The sequence below is a fragment of the Drosophila teissieri genome, chromosome 2L (assembly GCF_016746235.2).
Source record: "Drosophila teissieri strain GT53w chromosome 2L, Prin_Dtei_1.1, whole genome shotgun sequence".
NCBI lineage: Eukaryota > Metazoa > Arthropoda > Insecta > Diptera > Drosophilidae > Drosophila > Drosophila teissieri.
In genome coordinates this window covers 27,315,457-27,341,151 of record NC_053029.1, presented here as the reverse complement: position 1 = coordinate 27,341,151, position 25,695 = coordinate 27,315,457, and the positions used below count along the sequence as shown (strand labels likewise).

At 43.6% G+C, this 25,695-nt stretch overlaps 1 protein-coding gene across 1 annotated transcript in view; it reads right to left on the bottom strand.

Moving 5' to 3' along the window:
• Positions 1-25,695, bottom strand: part of LOC122624512 — a 183,622-nt gene that overhangs the window by 59,132 nt on the left and 98,795 nt on the right. The window contains exon 6 of the mRNA XM_043804122.1: positions 9,134-9,397. Within this exon, the coding sequence (XP_043660057.1) occupies positions 9,134-9,397 (264 nt within the window). The remainder of the gene's footprint in view (positions 1-9,133; positions 9,398-25,695) is intronic.

The window sequence follows — 25,695 nt, the reverse complement described above, 5'->3', positions numbered from 1 at the left end:
TTTAATCTTAGCTTCGAACTTCACAACCATACTATCCGGCCAAAAATCACCAGAACATATGGTCGAGAATAGCTCTTTACGGACCGTTAACTTGAAAGATGAGATGTCCCTAGCGTAAGAAAAGTTAAATTTTTCCACTTTTATGTTGTTTGCCTTTGCTTTGTCTTGTATATAATCCAATACATCAGATGATGTTTTATCAGGGGAAAGCCGAGATCAAAAAATTTGTTTCTTTAGTAGAACCATCGAGTGGGGTTTTGGCACTGCAGGTTGTATTTCTGAAGTGCCAACTTGTGCCGGTAGTCCGGACTCAATATTCCTTTGTGGTGGTAAACTATTCGGGACGGGTGGAATCACCGGTTGAGAAAACGGAATCTCGGATTGCTCCGAGTGTTTTTTAGCTGCCGATCTAAGCAACATTTAAGGGTTTGCTGCGATCGTCAACTGATCAGCTGTGGATTGATCACTTGCCGGAGGTTGCGGGGCATTCCCCTTAGGCAGCCTACCACCAGCGGCTTTCTTGCGCTTTGGAGATTCTTCTAATAGCTTAAGACTATTAAATAGTGAATCGACTCTTGTTTCCGTCCTTCACTCTTCTTTCCGCATTCCGCATTCTCGTCCTTTCGTCATCTGGTCACACTACTTCCTGTCGATCGATTGTTGCACCGTTGGTGCCGCGTTGCCACTCGATGACCATAGTATGTATTTCTGTAGTGTGACCCGTCATGTGTTGCTATTTCCGATATTCCTGCCCATCGATTGACACTATCGAGTGCCGATCGAACGCCTTGTGATCGAGGCGCCCCCTTCCCTAAGCTTTGATGACAATAAACAAAATTTTGCCGGTAAGTCGGATTATATCCGAAAACGTTTCATCCTTGTTTATCCTTGACTTTTTTTTTCCCCCTCAGCGTCATTTGGCGTGCCTTGCGGTACTGCTGTACCACCCCTTTCCACGGGAGTATGTGGGTCCGGTCCGGTGAGTGCATCACTCCTCCGAATCCCGCTTACTTGTGGCGTGCCCCCGTTGACTCCGGCTTCGGCCTGGCGCTTAAACGGTCGCCTCTGCTGCTTGTATTTGGGATACGTTGAGTGTGCCTGTGCCTGACGTTAGTTGGGGAATCCTGCTGTCCGCGTGGAAGAAGCAGTATTCCGGCTTGCTCTCTGCATGTCCCCGTTGACTCTTGCCTCGGCCTGACGCTGAAACGGGTGTCGTTTTGCTTCCGTTCTCGGGTCCTGCCTTTTCTCCATAGCGACACATAGCGACATAGTCTCACCTTTCCCAGGTGATGGGGCTGTTAACTCTGGCGGTGGCCAGACGAATAAAGTATTCCGGTTTGCTCGCGGAATGTTTTCGTTGACTCCGGCTTTGGCGTGACGCTGAAACAAATGACTGACCCCGTCCATTCTCGGGTACAGTTGGCTCTACTGCATGCTTTACCCGTTTTCGCCCGACGCATCACAATCCACGTTCTCGACATCCAGATCCTGTTGCTTAAGGTCGCTGATTTGTACCGTGCGCTCCTTTCTGTTCTTCAGGTGGCGAATCTTACAGATTACTGGCGATACGAAATCTACAATCTGATACGGCCCATCGATTCTCGGAGCTAATCCGCAAATCCCTCGGACGCATTCGACAAATGGTGCTCCTTGGCCCACACCACTTCACCAATTCTTGGCTTCCACTGCCTCCTTCGCAGGTTGTAATGCCTTGCCTGGTCTTGGACACTCTCCAGGTTTTTCCGCACAACGTCGAAGACCTCTTTCATTTTTTCGGCGTTTCCTTCCGGCGACTCTGGTTGCCTTTCTGTACCTACCGTTTCTCTGTCATACAGTGCGTTCGGTAGCCGGTGAGTAGCCTGTGGAATCCGACACACTGAAATTCACATGCTTCGACCTTGGCAATGGTCCGACGAAATCGGCACACATTGTTGCCCAGGGCTCTTCCGGGATCTGTGTCAAGATCTTTCTCGCCGCCTGCCGCTGATTCGGTTTGAACTTTGCGCAGTCCTCGCATTTCCGAACGAACGCCCTTGCGTCTATCTGCATTTCAGGTCTGTAGTACCGGGCTGCAAGCCGCGTCTTACGACTGCCCACTTGGCCAGCTGCTGGGGAGTCGTAGTTATCTCGCAGGACCGTTTCCCTCAGCTGCCGCGGAACGCATAGCTTCCAGGTCACTACATCTTCGTTCCCTGCTCTATGCGGAATCTGCCGGTACCACCCTTTAGTCTAGGGACTTTTGAGGATGCGCTTTAATCTTCTCTCGGATTTTCGTGATCAGCATCTTTGGTTCTGCTGGTATCGATTCTGGCAGTAGCTGCCTCGAAACGCATCTGCTACTACGTTAAACTGGCCTATACTATATGCAACCTCGAAGTCATACTGCTGTACCTCTAACGCCCATCTGGCAACTCTTTCCGATGGGCTTTCTATGTTGTGCAACCAATTCAGTGCCATATGATCTGCCACTACCTCAAAGTGGTAGACCTCCAGGTACGGCTTTAGCTTCCGAATAGTTTACACTATTGCCAAGCACTCCTTCCCTGTTGTTGAGTAGTTCTTCTCGGCTCCGTTTAGGGTCCGGCTGGAGTATGAAATGACCTTTTCGTCATCTTCTGTATTCTGTGTGAGGATCGCGCCAATCACTGGCGTCCGTTTGCAGGATGAACATTATCCCGAAGTCGGGGCACGCCAAGGCTGGGTCGGTAACTAATCTGGCTTTCACCTCCGAAAGCCGAAAATTTAAGAAGTTTCATAGATGCAATGGAAATAATTCAGTCATTAAAAGGCGAGCACGAACAATTAGCTATTTTAATAATAAAAACAAAGCTAACGGGAGTAGCCAGAAATTTAATCAGAAATGAAACTTCTAGTACTGAAGTTATTTATCTATTAAAGAACAATGTCAAGGGCGAAACTGATGAAGTATTGTCAGCCAAATTACAGCAACGTAGCAGAACTGCACAATACACAACAGAGGTTAAGCAGCTGACAAAAGCTTCGGAGGGTGCACAGATGGGGTTAGCCAGAAGTTATTCAACTCAGCACGCAGTTAAGGCAATGACTAAAAACTGCGCCATAGATAAGGTTTAACTTATCATGCACGCTGGTACCTTCCATTCAATGAATGATGCCATATCAAAATTCGTAAATAGTTGCACAGAAGCAATTGGGCAGTCAAAACGCTGTTCCTTATGATAACAATTACTCACAGCGTGGTAGAGGTCGTGGTCGTGGAAACTTCAGAGGTAACAATTACCATTACCACAACAACCACAGTAATGCTGAAAAAAGGCCAATATACAGGAAGCCCTAGAGGCCATGGCAACTCGAACAGAGGCCAAAATAACAACGTTCAAGGAAATGTAAGAGTAGCCCAAAATAACTCGAGAAACTCCGAACAAACTTTAGCTAATCAACAATAAATAATTACAAGGTTCACACAATTAATCTTAGCCAAAACATATTTGTTAATTTTGTTAATGTAGAAACAAATAAAAATCTTATCTTTCTAATAGACACAGGTGAAGATATTTCACTTTTAAAAGAAAATTCTGATATCTTCAATGATATTCAAGAAAACAATAAAATGAATATCCATGGAATAGGACAAGAATTAATTCAATCCAAAGGATTAATTTCAATTGAGATACAGACAGATAATTACATAATTCCACACGATTTTCATATAGTAGATTTCTTAATCCCAGGTGATGGAATATTAGGCATTGATTTCATAAAAAATTCCAATAGATTTTAATCAAACAAAAGATTGGCTCAAGATGAGACCAACTAATTTGAATTTCCCCATTTTTGTTCCAATAACATACAGTTCTGGTAATAACTCAAAAATTCTACCAGCAGGATCCCAGGTTGTCCGAAAAATACAAATATCCTCTAATGAAGATAGTGTTCTAAAACCTAACCAGGAAATTCAAAACGGCATTTATGTTGCAAACACAGTTGCTACAACCAAAAATGAATTTGTCCGATTACTAAATACAACTGGTAAAGATCAGAAAGTAAATAAAAAAGATTTACAATATGAATCACTTTCGAACTATGAAATAGTCCAAACCAATTCTGAAGCAAGAGAAAAAACTGTCATATCTGAATTATCAAGAAATTGTCCATCCCAATTCAGGCAGTATATATTAAAAATTATAGAAATCCTTACAGCCAACTAGACGAAATTCAAGCACAGGTAGAAAAACTAATTGATAATAAAATAGTCGAACCGTCTGTGTCCCCATATAACAGCCCACTTTTGTTAGTTCCGAAGAAATCTCTCCCCGGTTCTGACAAGAAAAAATGGCGATTAGTAATTGACTATCGTCAGATTAAAAAAAAACTGTTGTCCGAAAATTCCCACTGCCTTGAATTGATGATATTTTAGATCAACTAGGTAGAGCAACAGATTTTTCATGCCTAGACTTAATGTCAGCTTTTCATCAAATTGAACTCAAAGAAAGTTCAAGAGATCTAACGTCTTTTTCGACGAGCAATGGATTACCATTCGGTCTAAAAATAGCACCAAATTCTTTCCAGGGAATGATGACAATAGCTTTCTCTGGACTTGAACCTTTGCAAGCGTTCCTGTATATGGATGATTTAATAGTTATTGCTTGTTCCGAAAAACATATGCTTAAAACCTTAACTGATGTTTTTGAGAACTTTGGGAAGTATAACCTAAAGCTACATCCACAAAAATGTTCATTTTTCATGCACGTCATCAGAAATTATCCAGTCCCACATGATGCGAACAGTGCTAGACGATTTGTTGCATTTTGCAATTACTATAGACGTTTTATCCAAAATTTTGCCGAATATTCTCGTCACATAACAAGATTATGTAAAAAAAATGTAAAATTCGAATGGACAGCTGAATGCCAACATGCCTCCGAACATCTCAAATCGGCACTAGTTAATCCCAATTTATTACAACACCCAAATTTCAGCAAAGAATTTTGCATAATTACGGATGCAAGTAAGCAAGCTTGTGGAGCAGTGTTAACTCAACACAAAAATGGACTTCAACTTCCAGTTGCATACGCATCAAGAGCGTTTACTTAGGGTGAAAGTAAAGCACAACAGAACAAGAATTGGCAGCAATTCAGTGGGCAATAACTCATTTCAGACCATATATTTATGGTAGACATTTCACTGTCAAAACAGACCACTCCGAGCTCTAAACTAACTCGTATGAGACTTGAATTAGAGGGGTATAATTTTACAGTTGAGTATTTAAAGGGGAAAGATAACTCTGTAGCTGATGCGTTAACAAGAATAACCATCAAAAAACTACAAGAAATATAAAGAAAGTCACTACGAGATATTAAATAACGAAATAGAATTGCCTAGCAATCTATAGAAAAAGCTTTAAAGCCCAACGTATATGAAGTCATCGAAAATGACATAAAAAATATGATATGTTTCTTTAAACATGGAAAGAAAATTATTGCAAGATATGATGTTAGCGATTTATATACTAATGGAATCCTTGACTTAGGTCAATTTTTCCAAAGGCTTGAAATGCAAGCCGGTATAAATGAAATCAGCCAACTCAAAGTGGCACCGTGGGAAAATATCTTTGAACATGTTTCAATTAATAATTTCAAAATGGGTAATAAAACATTAAATTCATTGAGAGTAGCGCTACTCAACCCGGTGGCCCTAATAGAAAAATTAAAAGAAAAACAAGAGAGAACGCTATAGTCGAGTTCCCCGACTATCTGATACCCGTTACTCAGCTAGTGGAAGTGCGAAGGAGAGTCTTTAACACTGACAGTTTTTGGAGGCTTGTAGGCGTTAAAGTGGGCGTGGCAAAAAGTTTTTCGGCAAATCGATAGAAATTTACAAGTCTAATACAAAAATGAAAAAATATCAAAACATTTTTCAAAAGTGTGGGCGTGGCAGTTTGTGGGCGTTAGAGTGGGCGAGGCAAAAAGTTTTTTTGCCAATCCATAGAAATTTACAAGACTAATACAAAAATGAAAAAATATCAAAACCTTTTTCAAAAGTGTGGGCGTGGCAGTTTTTGGCGGTTTGTGGGCGTTAGAGTGGGCGTGGCAACATGAATCGAAAAACTTGCGCTGCGTCTATGTCCCTGGAGTCTGTATGCTTAATCTCAACTTTCTAGCTTTTGTAGTTCCTGAGATCTCGACGTTCATACGGACAGACAGACGGACGGACAGACGGACATGGCCAGATCGACTCGGCTACTGATCCTGATCAAGAATATATATACTTTATATGGTCGGAAACGCTTCCTTCTGCCTGTTACATACTTTTCAACGAATCTAGTATACCCTTTTACTCTACGAGTAACGGGTATAATAAGCTATATTTCATGACGATCCAATACAAGGAGGTCACACAGGCATCACAAAAACCTTGGCCAAGGTCAAAAGATATTATTACTTGAAAGGTATGTATAAAGATATAACTGAGTACATTAGAAAATGTCAGAAATGCTTAATATCAAAAGTGACAAGAAATACAGCAAATCCTTAACAATAAAAGAAACTACAATAAAAGCTTTCGACACGGACACTTCGGTCCGCTACCAAAATCAGAAAATGGCAATGAATATGCAATCACACTAATATGTGATTTAACTAAATATCTGCGCAAACAAAAGCGCAAATACTGTCGCTAAAGCTATTTACGAATCTTTTATTCTAAAGTAGGGTCCAAGAAGACGTTCATTACGGACATGGGAACAGAATATAGGAATTCAGTTATAAATGACTTGTGCAAATATCTTAAAATAAAAAAAATATCATCAACTGCACACCATCACCAGACAGTTGGAACAGTCAAAGAAGTCACCGAACTTTCAATGAATATATACGTTCATACATATCGGTTGATAAAACTGATTGGGGCGTGTGGCTTCAATATTTCGTATACTGTTTCAACACAACCCCATCAATGGCATATAACTATTGTCCATATGAACTTGTCTTCGGTAAACCAAATAATTTACCAAAACATTTTAATAGCATAAATAATATAGAACCCATATATAATATAGACGATTATGCTAAGGAAAGTAAATATAGATTAGAAGTAGCCTATAAAAGAGCTAGAGCTATGATAGATGAACATAAAGGAAAAAACAAGAGAGAACGCTGAAGTCGATTTCCCCGACTATCTGATACCCGTTACTCATCTAGTGAAAGCGCGAAAAGAAATTTCAAACCTGACCGTTTTTGGGCTTTAGAGTGGACGTGGCAAAACGATTTTTGGTAAATAGAGTTAAATTTACAAGACGAACAAAAATGTGAAAAAATTTCATAACATTTTTCAAAAGTATGGGCGTGGCAGTTTTGTGCGGTTTGTGGGCGTTAGGGTGGGCGTGGCAAAAAGTTTTTCTGCAGATCGATAGAAATAGACAATACTAAGAAAAAAATATTAAAACATTTTTCAAAAGTGTGGGCGTGGCAGTTTTGGGCGGTTTGGAGGCGTTAGAGTGGGCGTGGCAACATGAATTGACAACTTTGCGCTGCGTCCATGTCTCTGGAGTGTGCATGCTTAATCTCAACATCCTAGCTTCTATCGTTCCTGAGATCTCGACGTTCATACGGACAGATGGACGGACAGGGCCAGATCGACTCGGCTATTGATCCTGATCAAGAATATATAAGCGTTATATAGTCGGAAACGCTTCCTTCTGCCTGTTACATACTTTTCAACGAATCTAGTATAACGGGTATGAGTAACGGGTATAATAAGAAACTTTATGTTCAAAACAAAAAAATTAGATATATCAGTAGGAGATAAAGTTTTTTTAAAAAACGAAACAGGTCATAAATATACAGGTCCGTATAAAGTAACGGAAATAGGAGAAAATGATTACATTATAATATCTAATAACAAAAATTAATAAAAAGCAAACTGTTCATAAAGACATTAAAAATTTTCATTTCATAAATATTTATAGTATGATTATACATACGAAAACACGAGAGTCTACTTGAATAATTGCATAATTACATTGTCAGCATTCTCACGCTGGCCAAACGCCGATCGGCGCACATGTGTGCCTACAGCACTCCCACTTCTCAAGCGCCGTCGCTCAGCGACAATTTATATATATAAATAAGATATGTATTAGGCTAAGAAACCTTTGTATGGAGAACTCCAAGATATTGAGAAATTTACTTTGAACGGAGCGTGACCTTCCCTGTTCCAGAAATAAATAAACAAACAAAACGACAAACTAAATGAGGCCTTTCTTCTCGCATAATACACTATACTCAGCCAATCTAGATTCCCAGAAAAGGCATCAAAGATAAACGGAGCCAAAAGCAGACTTTCACACTGAATAGACAAACCTTCTCACCCTGTACCCTGATCAATACGTTCATCCCACAAGCATTAGTAGTAACATATCTCGGCGTTCACCTAGATAGACGCGACATATATAATCTAAGAGGACTTATATAAAGCTTTAAGCAGCCAATCTTCACTAGCTTACTAATTGCAACTTTACCCTAAGCTGGAAATCAAAGTACTCCTCTACAATTCCGTTAAGAAATCCATTTGGACATACGTCTGTGAACTACGGGAAAAATTTACAACGCTTCAAAAATTTACATTGAATTTATACAGTGAGCTCAATCAACGATTCTGCAAACTATCAATGGGGCAGCATGGTACCTACGCTGTGATAGCATCCATAGAGACCTCCACATAAATCTCATCAACTAGGAAATTCAGATGAAAAAAGAGTAAACAGCAAGCAAAACTCAAAACTTAACTCCTAGGACCGTCTGTAACTAATAAAATTACTTCATATTGTAATTAAAATAAGTAACATAATACGATTTGAATATTTATTGTTAGTAAGAATACGGCAAGATCGAATGAATAACTCAATAAGTTAAAAAAAATTAGACAGTATTGCATTTATTTGAACGTAATTGTTAAACCCGTAAATCGTAGCCGTTAAAACGCCACGCTCACACTTTTGAAAAATGTGTTGGAACTATTTGGTTTTGTCTTAAAATTTAAATTTCAATACTCCAGAAAATGTTGAAATTTCTCGTTAGCACTACCATTAGCTGGGTATAAATCGATTATAGCGTACTCTCTTGTTTTTTTTATAATTTTGTAAATTATATCATACCTTCTTCTCTGTTTATCATGCTGTTGATGTTGTCGCTTTCTAAAACGCCATTCGAATTTTCCATGTTAGTAAACTTTAACATATCAATTCCTTCGTTATGTTCTTCGTTCTCCTGTTGAATTTGATTTGTGATATGGGTTTCTTGAAATCGTAACACTTCGTTTAGGCCCTTTTTATGACTTGCTGGGTGCTTCCGACGAGATTTTCCTGTTGTTTGCATGTGAGGTGTTGGTGTTGTGGTCAACTTGGGCGGCAGCCTTAGCTCTGCAAGACGTTATGAAATATAGAATGCTAATTAAACGATAAAACCTCTTTGATTCCTGTTCACTAAGTGTTTCGTAACATAATTTAATACTATTATTTTTATACCCGTTACTCGCAGACTAAAAGGGTATACTTGATTCGTTGAAAAGTATGTAAGAAGAAGGAAGCGTCTCCGACCATATAAAGTATATATATTCTTCGATATGGCCATATCCGTCTGTCCGTATGAACGTCGAGATCTCAGGAACTACAAAAGCTAGAAAGTGGAGATTAACAGACTCCAGAGACAAAGACGCTGCGTAAGTTTGTTGACTCATGTTGCCACGCCCTCAAACCGCCCAATGCTGCCACGCCCACACTTTTGAAAAATGTATTGATATTTTTTTCATTTTTGTATTAGTCATGTAAATTTCTATGGATTTGCCAAAAAACTTTTTGCCACGCCCACTCTAAAATTTCTCCTTTGTACTTCCACTATCTAATTAACTGTAAAAGATTTTTGGGGAACTTGACTATAGCATTCTCTGTTGTGTTCTTTAAAGTCCTCAAAGTCCTTTGTTTTTTTAATGAAAGACATAAAAACATATGATAAAGTAATTTTCTAAGGATGCTAGCCACGGGCCAGGATATATACTCAGCAAGCCCCAAGATCCTCCACAGAAATATTTATTTGTGAGACAGGCAGGCTAAAAGGTCAGTTGTCCATCGTCCTGATCCTCCAGTAATTTTGTACTTAGTCTATGTGCCCTTCATGGGTCTTTCTCTAGTCTCTTATACAATATAAGCCTATCCGTAAATCGGAACCCTAAGCCCTAATCCTACCAAATCCTATTCTAATTAATCCTATTAATTAATCCAAGGCCTTATTATTCTAGGAACTACAAATTAATCCTATGTATAGGGTGAGGGACCCAAAAGGGGTCCTCACACCCCATCCCTTCCTCGGGGATGGTGTGAGATCCGGACATGGAGGCCATCGCGCGATACCCTCACCTGGTATCGCTGGCCTCCCTCCTCTTCCAGGTAACGGTGGTTTCTCCCGGGGGCGCGGAGGATCCTTGCCGCGGTCCGGTGGGCCAAGGCCACGGGTATCCAACCCTCCGAGGTGATCCGTACCTCCGGGGCCCGTACCATAAGGCCGAGAGGCCGACGCGAACGCAGGTTCCGTAGTGGTAGATAAAGTGATAAATGGGGCCTGTCCTTCGTTGGCACCTCCGACCCACTCACCTTCGTGGAGCACGTAGAGGAGTGGGCAGACACTAACCGTATTGACCGGAAGAACCACTACTACTAACAGAGGAAACAGGAGCCATTCAATGAGTACCTAGCCGACCTCCGACTAATGATGCGACGCGCGGGACTTTCAGCGGAACAAGAGCTACAACGCATATATGAAAATATGCTGCCGGAATATCAGATGTGTACACGACGACAGGACTTCCGCTCGGGCTACTACTACCGACGTCGCCGGCTGTGGCCCGAGTGGAAATCCAAGGCAATGCCGACTGCGGAGTCGTGCTGCCTTCGTATTCTGAGCTTTGTATTGCCCTTGTTTCATGTCGCGGCGACGACGATCCCACGTAGTTTTCATGGGGGTTATGCGATTTTTCCCCGTCTGTGTCCGTGAGGCTTATGCAGCCGAGTGCAAAATCTTCGTCCCTAACCTACAATTTTCTGTCCCTCTTCTTTCAGTAGTGGGGCTTTAATCCACGATTGGTGTTAAGAGTCTTTTTTATACTGCCAGGTCCCTGTTCGGGAGCCATCTGTAGGGATGCGAATCACGGGCCATTATATATACTCAGCCAGCCCAGGGTCCTTCACAGAAATATTTATTCGTGAGACAGGCGGGCTAAAAGGGGGCCTGCTGGCCAAGGTTTTAATATAAGGATCGGGAAGATTGTAGGAGATGGGGTTGCCGCTGGGGCGTTGCGAAGATGTTGTCCCACCCAGGAAAACGGCTGCGGTACGCGGGGCCTTTACCGAATGGGGCGAAGGGGAAAAGTCACGCCCGGGAGAACGGCTGCGATGCGCGGGGCCGCTCCCGAACGGATCTCGAGGGGGGGAAAGGAGAGTTGGGGAAAGGCAGGATTGAAATTGTTTGATTTTGGTCTCATAAATTTACAATTTGTCCTTTATTTATAGTTTACCTCCTAGAATTAATTCGCGAATAGTTTTCCTACACACACACGCTCGATTCCCCACCAGGGGGTCGTCCCGAAGCCCGGCTCACCCCATTTCTTACATCTCCGGGCTGTCGGCCAGCCTAACCATGATGGCTGCCGATATAAGGTGTCCTTCGTCCTGTTCCTCGTGGCCACTGGTGTCTCCAAAAATGTTGAGTCCCGTGGACATCTGCTCAGCTCGGCGATAAAAATTCAACTCCCCGATCGGCAAGCAGCGTTTCGTCCAGTAGCTCGTCTCTGCCGCCGTTCACTCTGCCCGCTCAAGCGTTGTCGCCTTCGGCCGACACGAGGAGGAAAACCACGTGGCTGCGTCGGGCTACGGCTTGCCGGCTTACCATGTGCATCGGCCGATCGTGGCTCGGCTGGTTGCGTCGCTTCGGGTCTGCCGCTGTGGGCTCTGCTGATAATGCCATGCGTTGCGCTGCTTCGGCTCTGCCGCTGTTGGCTCTTCTGATAATACTATGTGTTGCGTCGGGTGGCTCTGCCGATGTTGCCCGGCCCGTGTTGCGGGGTTTGGCCGCTTATGTTGCGGGCCTGATGATGCGATGTTGCTGGGCCCGTGTTGTGGGTGTTGATGTTGCTGGGCCCGTGTTGCGGGTGTTGATGTGGCTGGGCCCGTGTTGCGGGTGTTGATGTTGCTGGGCCCGTGTGTGTGTGTGGGCCTCTTGCTGTGGCGCGGGCGCGCGGGTGGGTGTGTGTGTGGGGGTTCTTATTTTAGGTGCCCTTCATGGGTCTTTCCTATTTCTCTTATTCTAGCTTATAGACTACCCTTAATCCCAAACCTATTCTAATAACAACAATCCTACCAATTAATCCTAATCTCTAACTCTACCAATTTAAACCTACCAACTAAACCTACCAATTAAAGCTACCAACTAAACCTACCAATTAAACCTACCAACTAAACCTACCAATTAAATCTACTAATATGTTGAGGGGCCTAAAAGGGGTCCTCACACGATTTCAATTGCAACAAATCAGCAGCAACGAATTCTCTAGTTCTCTAGAATCATGAGCAGCAACAGCAATAGTACCAAAACGTCAGAAGCTAAGTGGTAATAAATATAGAACAAATTATTAAATGAGGTTTATAATTCTCTCCAATGAAGATACGAATACGAGGCATATATTATTATGGATGTTTTTACATTTTTCTTATACGCTTCGTAGCGAATTGATTTTGTAGGACTTTTTGCTACGGAGCACGTACGGAGAGCACAGAAGATTTTGTGTGTTCGTCAGGCCATGATCGAACGGTTTCCGGTTAGCAGTTTTGGAATTTCATGACTTTATTCTTGCTTGGGTACACCAGAAATAATTTCTCCCCTGCGGGATCATCCTCAGTTTACAGATGGATTACTACAGACTACTAGAAATCGATTTCAGTGTACAGAAAGCCTTAATGGGGCGATATTCTTGGCAGTGAATATAATTTTTTTCAGTATCTAACTCTCTGGCTCCAACTCGATTTTAACATTGGATGTGGGTTTTTAATATACCCGTTACTCGTAGAATAAAAAGCTATACTAGATTCCTTAAAAAGACAGGAATCGTTTCCGACTGATTGTTTTAAAATATTTGCCACGCCCACAAACCGCCTAAAACTGCCACGCTCACACCTTTGACAAATTTTTTCATATTTATACCTGTTACAGGCAGGAAGCGTTTTCGTTCAGGATCAATAGCTGAGTCGAACTGGCCATCTCCGTTCGTCTGTCCGTATGAACGGCTCGATCTCAGAATTATATAAATGTTAAAATGATTAAATTCGATTAAGCATACAGCTTCCAGAAACAATTCTTTCCTCTTCTTCAGTTTCTACTGAACCTCCGGGCTTCCACCAAGTTTACGCCACACAATCCCTGAAACACCAATCGGCTCTTGCTTTAAGCACTATATGACTCACGGGTCAACGCCAGGGTTTGATTTGTGTTATGGCACAGCGTCAAATCTTACCGAGCCCTGTCTTCGAGGTCAGGTAGCTGACACTCAATTTGTTGACGTACTTCCCTTTCTCGAAATTGGCAAGCATATGGTTTCTGTTCTCCTGTTGTTCCTGTTCTAAATCGTGCAGTCTTGCTCTTCGGTCTTTCGTTTTGTTCTGCAATTTATATGTTCATTTGTGTGGAGTTTTAACAGCAATATAATTTAATTGAGAAACAATTATCGCAGTGAAGTACACATTTTAAACCACACAAGCTTGTAAATATGGGTATATATTATATTAGTATTAGTTATTCTCCCGTGCATTCTTTACTACGCAAACTAGTCTTATAACAGTATTAGAAGGCGATAAAATTAATATAGACGACATCGTTCGTATTCATTTGTGAATAGAAATGGTATTCACCCCCGTAATTATAGAGTAAAAAGGTCTAATAGATTCTTTTAAAATTATGTAACTGTAAGAATGAAGCATTTCAAAAGTCGAATCGAGCTAGCCATGTCCGTCTTGAGAACTATACAAGCTAAAAGTATTAGATTAAACATGTATATTCTATATACTCGCAGCCTACTCCGTGCAAAATTGATTCATAACGTTGCCGTACCTACACGTGCCCACGCTTATAAAAAATGTTTTAAATTGTTTTTATTTGTTCCTGCTTTCCAGATTCTATTGATATTACATTCCTTTAGTAACCAAATTTACCAAAGGGATTTCAAAGCTCTCCCCCTCCATTTTACAGCTAATCTTGTTGCTTTGCCAGACATTAATAACTAGCGTCCTGGACTCAATAGAATTTTGAGTTTTGGGTTCATTTTGGTTAAGAGCTCGTGGTACCTAAAGAAGCCTTGAAAACTATAATATTAAGTTCATTCTTTTGCCGTTTTTGTTTGCAAGTATGTTTTAGAAGGATTCCACTTTTTAAAGATTGTTTTGATGTTTTTTCATTTTAAAATTTGTCTTGCAAGATTAAATCGGCATTGTTACGTCTGCACGGACTTGGGCCCAGAGAGTTGCGTCCTAAAGCTCGCCGTATGTAGCGGTTTTTGGAACCCACTTCCTCTCTAACATTTCAATAATAAAATTATTCAGTTCAAATGTTTAATAATGAACATCAAGATACATATAACTCTAATTTGATTGTGCTAATTGATATTTATAACATATTTTTTTAACTACTTCCGGGGTTGTCTGTCCCTCTGAAAAGCCTTCAGCTTCACTTTCTCGTTGCTTATCTTATTAACAGGCTGTGGACGTAATCTTTTGCCTCTAATCCATCTCTCGAGCTAACTTCCCTTCTTATATTCTGCTAACGAGTTTATTGGAGGTTAGAATTTGAAATGATTGTATTAGTTAGAGAGCCCTAGGATTCCTTGCCGTCGGCTCTGACTGCATACACGCGTAAGCGACTTCGCGAGAGGATTCTCGTGTGCTGCGAGCTTTGCTTGATGTTGACCCTTTCTCATCTGGATTTCCTCGTTGACGAGAGTTTTGTGAAGGTCTCTATGGCTGCATTCGCTGCGTAGGTACCAGTGGTTTAAGGAACTTCTGTAAATAAGTAACTAAACTGGAATGGTCGTTTAGTTAAAGAGGGATCAGGTGACGTATATTCGGGACACAGAATCGGCTGAGGATCCGTTCCCGAAAGGCTCTTTACAGGTAGGGGACGGTGGCCCGGCGCATGGGGATTAGTTCTACCCATTTACTGAAGGAGTCTAGGAGCACTTGGAGGACTGTATTTCCTTGTTTCGAGCGTGGGATGGGTTCCACAGGCTCGTCCACCTGTCTGGTGAACATTTTCCCGGCTGGCTTCTCTTGGCTTACCTTATACCTCTGGCAGCTGCGGCACCGTCGTACGTAGAGCGCTACCTCCCGGAATAATCCCGGCCAGTAGTACTTTTGGGCCACCCGCGTACACGTTTTGCGTATGGCATTCTTCCAATACCCGTCCTCGAAGGTTTGTGCCCACACACAACTTCCACGGGGTGTAGTCTTCCTCCTCCGGGCGGAGTCCTATGCTTCGGTACAGGTGTCCGTCTTCTTCCCGAGAGTCTGGATACTACGTCGGTTCCTGGTGAATTTTCCGCAGCATTTTGTTATTCAACTTAAAGGAGTGGTAAACGGTTGGCGCGACAGCGCGTCGGCGACCAGGTTCTGCGACCCGCGTCGGTACTTGACGTCATATTGGAATTGCTACAAATTCAGAGTAATATAAATGTCTCTTCGAAGTCGGGACATGCGAGAATCGGTGCTTCGGTGGGTAAGTCCTTCAAGGCTTGAAAGACTTGTTCCTGTTTTGTCGCCCATTCCCACTTTCGATCCTTTTTGAGAAGGGCGGTCATCGGTTTGACCACGTCGGCGAAGTTGGGCACGAAGCGTCCGTACCAGGATGCTATACCGAGGCTGCGGCGGAGCTCCTTGAGGTTCGTCGGCGGCCTCAATTCCCGTATGGCGGCGACTTTGTCGGGGTCCGTATGGATTCTGGCCTCGCTGATGACGTGTCCGAGATATCGTATGCTGCGCTGAAAGCAGCGAAGTGTCCGGTCCGTCCACAGTTCGGGCAAGAGGGTGGTGCGTCTATGGACCGCCTGGCTGGGGTTCCCTGACTTGGATTTCCACTCGGGTCACAGCGGGCGATGACGGTAGTGGTAGCCCGAGGTCGTGGCGGCTGTACCGGGGCGGACGGTGCGTGTCCTTGATTTCCTCGGTTCCGTGGGATATGGGTGCCCAAAGAACTTTCTGTCTCCGCTCGGCCAATGGAGTAACTTCGAAGTTTACCACGAGTTGAGTCAGCTCGGGCAAAGTTCGGAAGTCCTGTCGACTAGTAAAGTCGGCTAGGTACTCCTTGAATGGCTCCTGTTTCCTCTGGTAGTAGTAGTGATTCTTCCGGTCAATACGGTAAGTGTCTGCCCTCTCCTCTACGTGTTCCACGAAGGTGAGTGGGTCGGAGGTGCCATCGAAGGACAGGCCCCATCTTATAATTTTATCTACCACTACGGAACCTGCGTTCGCGTGGACCAGGGGAGTATTGGCGCGCGACGCTCTCTCGGATTTTCTTCGTGTTCCCGGAGACGCACTGCGTGGTACCGTCAAGGTGTGGCTGGTGCCCGGTGCACTGGTCACGGCGTCGGTGTCCGGCGGTAGCGACGGTTCGGTTTCTCCCGGCGGAGAGTTACCGTACTTGGCTTCCATTTTACCGAGGCGCGTCTGGCTGGTATCGGAAAGCCCAGATTGTCGTACGAACGCGTAAAGTCGGGCACGTTGTTCTTCGACTGTACCGTTGGGGTCTAGACCAAGTTCGAGAAGGATGGCTTCGAGTTCGTGCTTCTTGCGATATAATATCCACGTGACCCCCATGTCACTGTCCACGTGGTTTCACTTTCACCGAGAAGTGGGTCGCGGCTCGATTTGGTCGTTATCGGTTTTTAATTGCACCCGCGTTTGGTGGCTGACGGCAAAATGTTCGCGGGCAAGGTCGCCTGGCCTCGTGGTCACCGAATGTTTTTCGGGAGAAAGTTTAAAATGTTTTTTTTTTCTTTGTTGTTGGTCGTCTGTCGACCGCTGTTGCTTAGCTGCTGGTCTACGATGTGGCTCGGCAGGTAGCTGATGGATCACTGTCCAGGGGGGTTGTCCGGCTGGAGTTTTATTGACTTGATGTAGCTCCGCGGGGAGCTGGTTGATGACTGTCCAGGGGGGTTGCCGGCTGGGAGCTGGTGAACGACTGTCCCCAATGTGGATCGGCGTCGATCTTAAATGCGGGCGCGGCCGGTCCCTGGCTTTCTTCCCCAGGAGTGAAACGTTGTGTGTGAGAGGGATGGGAGAACTATGCTTGTTGGAGGCGGCAACGCCGACTGCAGCGCCGTCCCTGCCTTCGTATTCTGCTCTTCGTGTCTGATCACATCTTGTCCAACTTCGTGTTTTCGGTCTTCGTGCCCCGAACTAGGTCTTGCCATTGTTTCGTGTCGCGGCGACGACAATCCCACGTGGCTTCCGTAGTTGTTATGCAAAATTGTTTTCGGTCTGTGTGGCTTCTGAAGCCGCGTGCTTCCTAAAATCTTCGTCCCTAACCTACAATTTTCTGTCCATTTTTTTTTTTTGTTCCTTCTAATCAGGGGCCAGGATATATACTCAGCCAGCCCAGGATCCTCCACAGAATTATTTATTTGTGAGACAGGCAGGCTAAAAGGGGCCTGCTGGCCAGGGTGTTAATATGGAGAATCGGAAAGAATGTAGGAGATTAGGGTCGCCGCTGGGGCGTTGCGAAGATGATGTCCCACCCAGTAAAAGGCTGCGACACGCGGGGCCGCTCCCGAACGGGGCTAGAGAGGGGGAAAAGTCTCGTCCGGGAAAACAACTGCGATGCGCGGGGCCGCTCCCGAACGGTGCTAGAGGGGGAGAAAAGGAGAGTTGGGGAAGAAAGGATGGAAATTGCCCGATTTTCGGTCTCATATATTCAGTTCTTTATTTATATATTAACCCCTAGAACTAGTCGCTGTTAGTTTCCCTATACACACACACAAACACGTTTCCCCGCCATGGGGATCGGCCCGAGGCCCGGCTCACCCCAAATTTACTCCTCCAAGATGGTGGCCAGCCTATCCATGATGGCCGCCAGTCTCAGGTGTCCACTCCTATCCATGAAGCCACTGGAATTTACAAATTGTAGAGTCCCGCGGGGGCATCCATTTAGCTCGGCGGTCCAATTCCAATTCCACGATCGGCGGCAGCGGTTCGACCAGCAACAAGTCTCGGCCGCCGACCGCTCTGCCCGCACAAGCGTTGTTACCTTCGGCCGACCCGAGGTGGAATACTGTACTGTTGCGTCGCTGCGGTTCTGCCGCGGTGGGCTCTGCCGCTGGGTTCTGCCGATAATGTCGTGCGCTGCGTCGCTGTGGCTCTGCCGTTGTGGGCTCTGCCGATAATGTCGGGGGTTGCGTCACTGCGGCCAGTAAGCGCAGTCCGGTTGGTCACGCCTTAGTCGATCCATTTGGCTCGACTCTTTACGTAGTAATTGCATAATGATTTTATATTCCGTTTTTAAGTAAATCAATCCGCCGGCCAAGTTTAAATGAAGCCAATGCAACGACGTTCTGCGTCCAGCGACGCCCGTGCCAAATGCTGCATCAGCAACGGCAAGCCGTCCCGAGTAAAAAGCTGAGTGGCACAACAGATGTTGCGAAACGGGCTCAGCGAACCTAAGACAACAACAGCGGGCGCAACCCAACGCTGGCAGCGAAGCTTGTGTACGTTGTCTCGTCATTTGAAGCCGCGCAGTATACCCGTTACTCGTAGAGTAAAAGGGTATACTAGATTCGTTAAAAAGTATGTAACAAGCAGAAGGAAGCGTTTCCGACCATATGAAGTATAATTATTCTTGATCAGGATCAAAAGCCGAGTCGATCTGGCCATGTCCGTCCGTATGAACGCTGAGATCTCAGGAACTACAAAAGCTAAAAAGTTGAGATTAAGCATACAGACACCAGAGACGGGTATCAGATAGTCGGGGAACTCGACTATAGCGTTCTCTCTTGTTTTTCTCTGGCTTGGATTTGGCTCGGCTATAATATGCGATTGGCTTTAGTTGATCGTCATGTTTTTGCATCAAAACTCCGGCTAATCCAACGGCACTTGCATCTGTATGTTCTTCATGTTCAGCATCTATGCGGTAGATAGTTACAACAGGCTTTGAAGTGAGGCATATCTTCAATTTGTCAAAAGCATCGTCTTGTGGCCCATTTGAACGTTTGGTCTTTGCGTAAAAGGATTCGCAATGGCTTATTATTGCATATCCGGGTACGAATTCCCGGAAATATTCAGTGAGACCCAAAAACGGTCGCAATTCGGTGATATTATTGGGCTTTACGAATTCTGCAATGGCATTAGTTTTGACTTCGGGTGTATTTGTAAAACTCTCTCTAGTTTTTCGTACATCTCAAGTTTGGCTGCCAATGAGGATATCGTCCATGTAATGCATCATGTCGTTTTTTCTTACACGCTTCTGTAACTCTGCAATGAGTTTGTTGAATGCAGCAGGTACATTATTTAGCCCAAACGGAAGACGTTTTAACTCAAATACATCGGTGGCATGAAAGTTTTGCATTTGGAGCAACGCGTCTTTCTCTTCTCCTTTGGGCATGAGTTAGCAAAATGCCCGACATCTTCGCAATTGAAGCATGCTCCAGCTTCCCTTAGCTTTGATTGCTTCATTTCATTTTCCAGCTTTACCTCAAAAGTACTGGATTTGGGTAAGAACTCTTTCTTATTTGTTTTGGACCTCCCTCTACTTATAAAATATGCCTCGGTAGCGTCGCAAAACTCCTTCATAGACGAAAAATGAATGGCTGCAATACTGTTTTGTAAATCTCTGTGCTGTATACCTGCTCTAACTTATCGGATGACTGCTGTTTCACTAAGCTTAAATCGCACTCCAAGTGCTGACATACGGAATCAATACTCTTTTACGGTTTCCTTCGATCGTCTGGTTGCATTTGCCATTTTGAAATGAATTTTTGCCTAGTCCGGCTCTGATCCGAATTCCTCTCGGATTGCTGCTTCAAAACTGTTCTATGTTGTGGGTAAAATCTGCGAAGAATCGAGCCACATTTTGGCGGGACCCTTTGGCTTTGTGTATATGGCCAGAAGTACATATTTGTCTTCCCAATGATACGCATCTACCACTGTGATTCGCCTGAAACTCTCAAGTTCCTCTATCTTAGCAGATATCGCAACTGGTCTGCCGAGAGATTCGCTATCTTGACCATCTTCTTCAAAAATGATCGCTCCTCACCGAAAACTTTGACTGTTTTCCTTCCTATGTACGCACAACCACAATCGTTTGCACGCACAATCTTGCAACAACGAGCACCGCTGTATGCCCGTCTGCAAGGGTGATCGCTATTACACCACAATTCTCGTGAATTTCACCAGACGCTACACATACACACAAGCTTTTTGCATGTATACCTCCAAGTTTACACAGATTCCTGAGAACTCCGCTTTGAATCGTAGAAAGGGATCCCTTATCCGTAATTCGTAATCTCTTGTCCTCTAGACTTTTGGGAACTCCTATCCCATTGCAAACTTCCCACGCCGACGACTCTTCTGCTGCCTCAGCTTTTCCGTGTCCCTCACAGAGGCAGTAGCCTCTTACACATTAACAACTTAAGTTATCCCACTTCTGAACTGTAAAATGACAGGTAGGCTGGCTTCTTGATGGTGTGTAACATTTACTAAATTGACGATTGACAAGCACTTCCTTACGCGTGCTTTTTCGATCTCTCTTCTTCTTAGTCATCGGTATCGATCATCATACCGCTTAGCTATCGATTACAAACTATAGGATTTTTCCTATTTATTTATGGACCACAACCCGCTCGTTGCATTAGATTTACATTTTTGCGACTTTGCGGCTGCGCTGATTGCAGAGCGTTGGCAGCGGCCGGCTTATACATTAGTATCTATTCTCATACTTAAGAGAGCGCGAGAGAGGTTGTATATGCATGCATAGTGTGTGTGCGCTCAGACTGTAGAATCTGCTGACACTTGCACTTTCTCATTTTTTTTTTTTTTTGGTTTTAGATATATGTATATTTTTGTTGTATTTTTATACCCGTTACTCGTAGAGTAAAAGGGTGTACTAGATTCGTTGAAAAGTATGTAACAGGCATAAGGAAGCGTTTCCGACCATATAAAGAATATATATTCTTGATCAGGATCAGTATCCGAGTCGATCTGGCCATGTCCGTCTGTCCGTCCGTCTGGCCGTCTGTCCGTATGAACGTTGAGCTCTAAAGAACTACATAAGCTAGAAAGTTGAGACTAAGCATACAGACTCCAGGGACATAGACGAAGCGCAAGTTTGTCGATTCATGTTGCCACGCCCACTCTAACGCCCACAAACCGCCCAAAACTGCCACGCCCACACTTTTGAAAAAGGTTTTGATATTTTTTCAGTTTTGCATTAGACTTGTAAATTTCTATCGATTTGCCAAATAACTTTTTGCCACGCCCTCTCTAACGCCCACAAGCCGCCAAAAACTGTCAGTGTTGACTCTCCTTCGCACTTCCACTAGCTGCGTAACGGGTATCAGATAGTCGGGGAACTCGACTATAGCGTTCTCTCTTGTTTATTATTATTTTATATGAAAATTGTTGAAAATGAATTCGTAAAAATATGTATTGTTTATAGTATTCATTATGTATGTATTTGTATTACACTAGGTATCTAACTTTATGAACTTTTAGTTCCCTCTATTTCTTATTTTTTAGTACTATATTATTTTCTTTCTTCCATTTTCTATTCTATTTTTTCTTTCTTCTATTTTTTAATAAAACTTTATCTCCTACGTCCATTTTAAGATCTAATATCCTATTTTCATATCCAATCTTTTGTCTTAATTTATTATTATTTAACTCTTATACCTCTTATACGCGTTTTCTAATCTAAACTTAGTCATATAACTAAACATCGGGTAAACATCTAAACTTAGATACCCGGATAATTATCCTTTTGTCCATCGAGGAGAAGACTCAGGGATAACTCCAGTCTCAAAGAAAAACGTCAAGGAGTAAGGACACTAGCATCCTTTAAAGGAAATAACAGGACTAACAAGGAACACCCTTTGGAGGAAGAATTCTCAGGATGGGCGGCAAGGAGTCTAAGGCCTCCGACAACACAGCAAATGTGATAAACACCGTGGAGGTTGTCGACCAACAAACCGGAAATAGAAGGAGTACAACATACTCTGAAATTCATCGCTGCTATACTGATCTTCCTGGCTCTGTTGAAGATCGTAAAAATGTACAAGAGATCCGTACAGCGGAGGAGGGACCATCACCATGTCCTGGACAGAATTATATCCGGAGTCCCGCGAAGTGCTTAAGTGAAAATACAAACAGCAAAACAATTAAAAGATCAAGTGAACCGGTGCAGGCCGTTAATGTGAACATCAGCAAGAACCAAACAACAGCAAGTGCTCGCTCCAAGTAACCTGAGAGCCGAATAGCAGCCAAAGCGTGCTACCAAAAGAACAGAAACCCCAACTCATTCATACGTGTATATATATGTGTACTCCACTTAGTGTATTTTTTTTTTATTTTGTGTTTGTGTATATCTTATTATTGTTCGGTTACAATTAATTGGTGCACGAAAGTATATGTATGTATAACTCCATCACTATATATATAGCAAAACCCAGGATCCAATGCGTCGAGTTTGACGGAACCCTGTTCCCAAGTTTTTTTTATCTTCATATATATATATATATTCACGTGCTCATTTTATTTCTACACCGTTAGTAAATATAAGTATATTTGTGTCAGGTTTAAAGAAAAATAGCTTATTGGCAGCCTCTTCCAGGCAATTTATTTCATTAATAGGAGTTTAATATTTTGTCTTCCATATTGTTTTTAAATTAATAAAAATTACTTTTCAGCGACGAGTATCCGCCTTGTTTTTGTTATGCAAAAACAAAAGCCCTCAGAGCGACGTTTGTAGTCGTGAATAGCCAACAATTTTTGTTGACGTGCGCACCTTTGCTTGGTGATGAATTCGATACTCCTCGCTAAAAACAGTTATAGCCAATTTATCATAAATTTTGTATGCTAGCTTTTTAATTCTTGTTTGGATTACATGGCACTAGCCAACAATCTATTACTCAATAAAATTATGCTATTATTGTAACTACAACAAAATGAGTAGGTAAACATTTCCAGAAGGGGGGCTGACGCGCGAAGTGGAGTAGGTCAAAAACGATGACATAACGATTGACGGACAACCTTGACAAAAGGGGATCGTATTGCGCGGCCCGCGACGATCCATCAGGCATGCGGATGCATGAAGGGGAGGGAACGTGGCCGAAACATTGCCCGATCGTTTTACGATCAAGCTACAGCTTGTGGGGCAGTGAGGACTGTTGACTGACGAACGGTACGAACTTTTTCAGGCACTACTAATATTTATTCTCGTTATGTTGGGGAGGTGAGGGGCTTACCAAGATCCCACGACCCAAAATCGACGAGCTTATGCCGGCATCCTGGTGCCTGAACATCGGATCTTTCCCAGGACACAGGCACGAATACACCGACGTAACAGAATTGGCGCCCAACGATAGGATTTGTCATATTTGTTAAGGAATAGGGTCATTGGTCTCAACGAAAAGTAGGCATAAATTCCTTCATTTAATAACCTAATTAATTTGACTATGTATAGAATATTGGACTTAAGTAGCATCAGTGCGGGCCCATTACCTTTTTTTTACTATTTAGCATAAATTAAAGTCCCCAACTTCTGCAACCGAAATCTCGCGTGAATGGTTCAGAATAGAGGTATGACTTTGAGATGACTTTCGTTTATTATCCTTTTAAAATCATAAGTCCTTTGTTTTGTCATTAGGAAAATCGGTTTGAGAAAAAAATTCCTTAATTCAAAAATGTGTGAGATTTCCTTGTCATAATATCAAACAACTAAGTGCCGATCGACTTTTTTTTGTAAATCACGTAAATATAATTTGGGGGTGGCTCACGCTTCCAACGTATTAGGCCAAGTAGCCAGGTCGTTCGAGAAGTCTGAGTCCAAAGAAGATAGGAGCGCAGATAGAATGGTAACGCATTTAGCGGTGCGGTGCGGGTATATCGTTTATTTGACGATCCAGTACAGAGGGGGTGGGGGAACTGACCGGAAAACATAAAATCGACGCTGCCCGCGTACTAGGCTAAGGTCGTTTGAGGGGCTCGACTCTTTGCGGCTTTCCATGACTAATTTTGGGCGGGGGACGATTTTAGTTTCTTTGGTTCACGCTGCCGACGTACTAGGCCAAGTAGCCAGGTCGTTTGTGAGGCACGTGGCCAGGGAAATAGAAAAACTGTTGTGGAGTCCGAACGTAACGGTCAAACAGCAGCAGGTTGTGGAGTCCGCAAATATCGGTCAAACATCCTGATTTTCCGACGACTGGCGGGAAGGGGTTTTCGGACATACACTGTCTTAGGGGGACCAGTTCACATATGGAGCCATTGTAAAAGCTCTCCAGGAGAAGGTGGGCCAGCTCACATATGGAACCAAGTAAAAGCTCCCCTGGAAAAGATGGGGCAGTTCACATATGGAACCATCGTAAAAACTCACCAGGAAAAAAGAGGGCCAGTACACGTACAGAACCAAACGTTAATGAGGGGGGCAAAAAAAGAAAGTGTTGTTTCAACCCGCCACCGGGAGAGTAACCCGATCGCGAACACAAGAAGAGGGTCGTGCACCACGAAGTGCGAGTGCGGGAGACACCCCTCGACTGTATGAGGCACTAGATCAAGAGAGTCTACAAAACTTCAAGAACCAGCCGAAAGAGATAGGACACTTGTCCGAACAGATTGAAAGCACGATGGATAAAGCAGTCGGAGGAATAGATTTACCGCTAGGATCGCCTAGAGGACGCGCTAGCATGTTGCCACGGAACATGGCACCAAAAACCAACTATCAACATGAGCACCGCAACATCCCAAGCCCTGAGGATCCAGATTCAGGAGACGGCCGAGCAGTCCCAGCTAGTCAGGACACAGCTACGGCAAATCCTCTCCCAGTTGGGCAACACGCAAGAGTGCGTGGAAGGATATCAGGACAGCGTCCTTAGAGGAGAGGTCCAGCTCCAAGATATGCACATTCAACTATTTGGAGTTGGAGGTGTCCGGGCCCCGTAGCCGAACAAGGGATGCCCGCCGTCCTATAAAAACGGCAATAAGACGGCTAAGGAGGCAAACAGAAGAAGAAAGAAAGACGTTGTCCCGATACCAGGAGGTTCTGCGTCGACTTCGCCTGGACCTCGCTTTCCATCAGGAGAAGGACTGGCGCCTGAGCAACAAGCTCAGGCAGGACATGCGCAGGCTAGATAGGAGCAACCCCACCATGGGTTTGGTTTGCCGGGAGGAGTACCTCCTAACCCTACTCGAAAGGGGAACCAAACCCTATGTAAAATAAAAAAAAAAATAATAATAAAAAAAAAAATTATATATATTTAAACTTCTTATACACATTGCAAATAAACTAATTACAAACAACAAATTACAAAAAAACCTTTAGCCCAGCTAGCGCAGTCAGCAGAGTGTGGTGGGTCGAAGCCACACGTTGGCTTATAATGGGCGCTTAATGAGAACCGTCTACCAACAAAGAAAAAGAGAAAAAATAA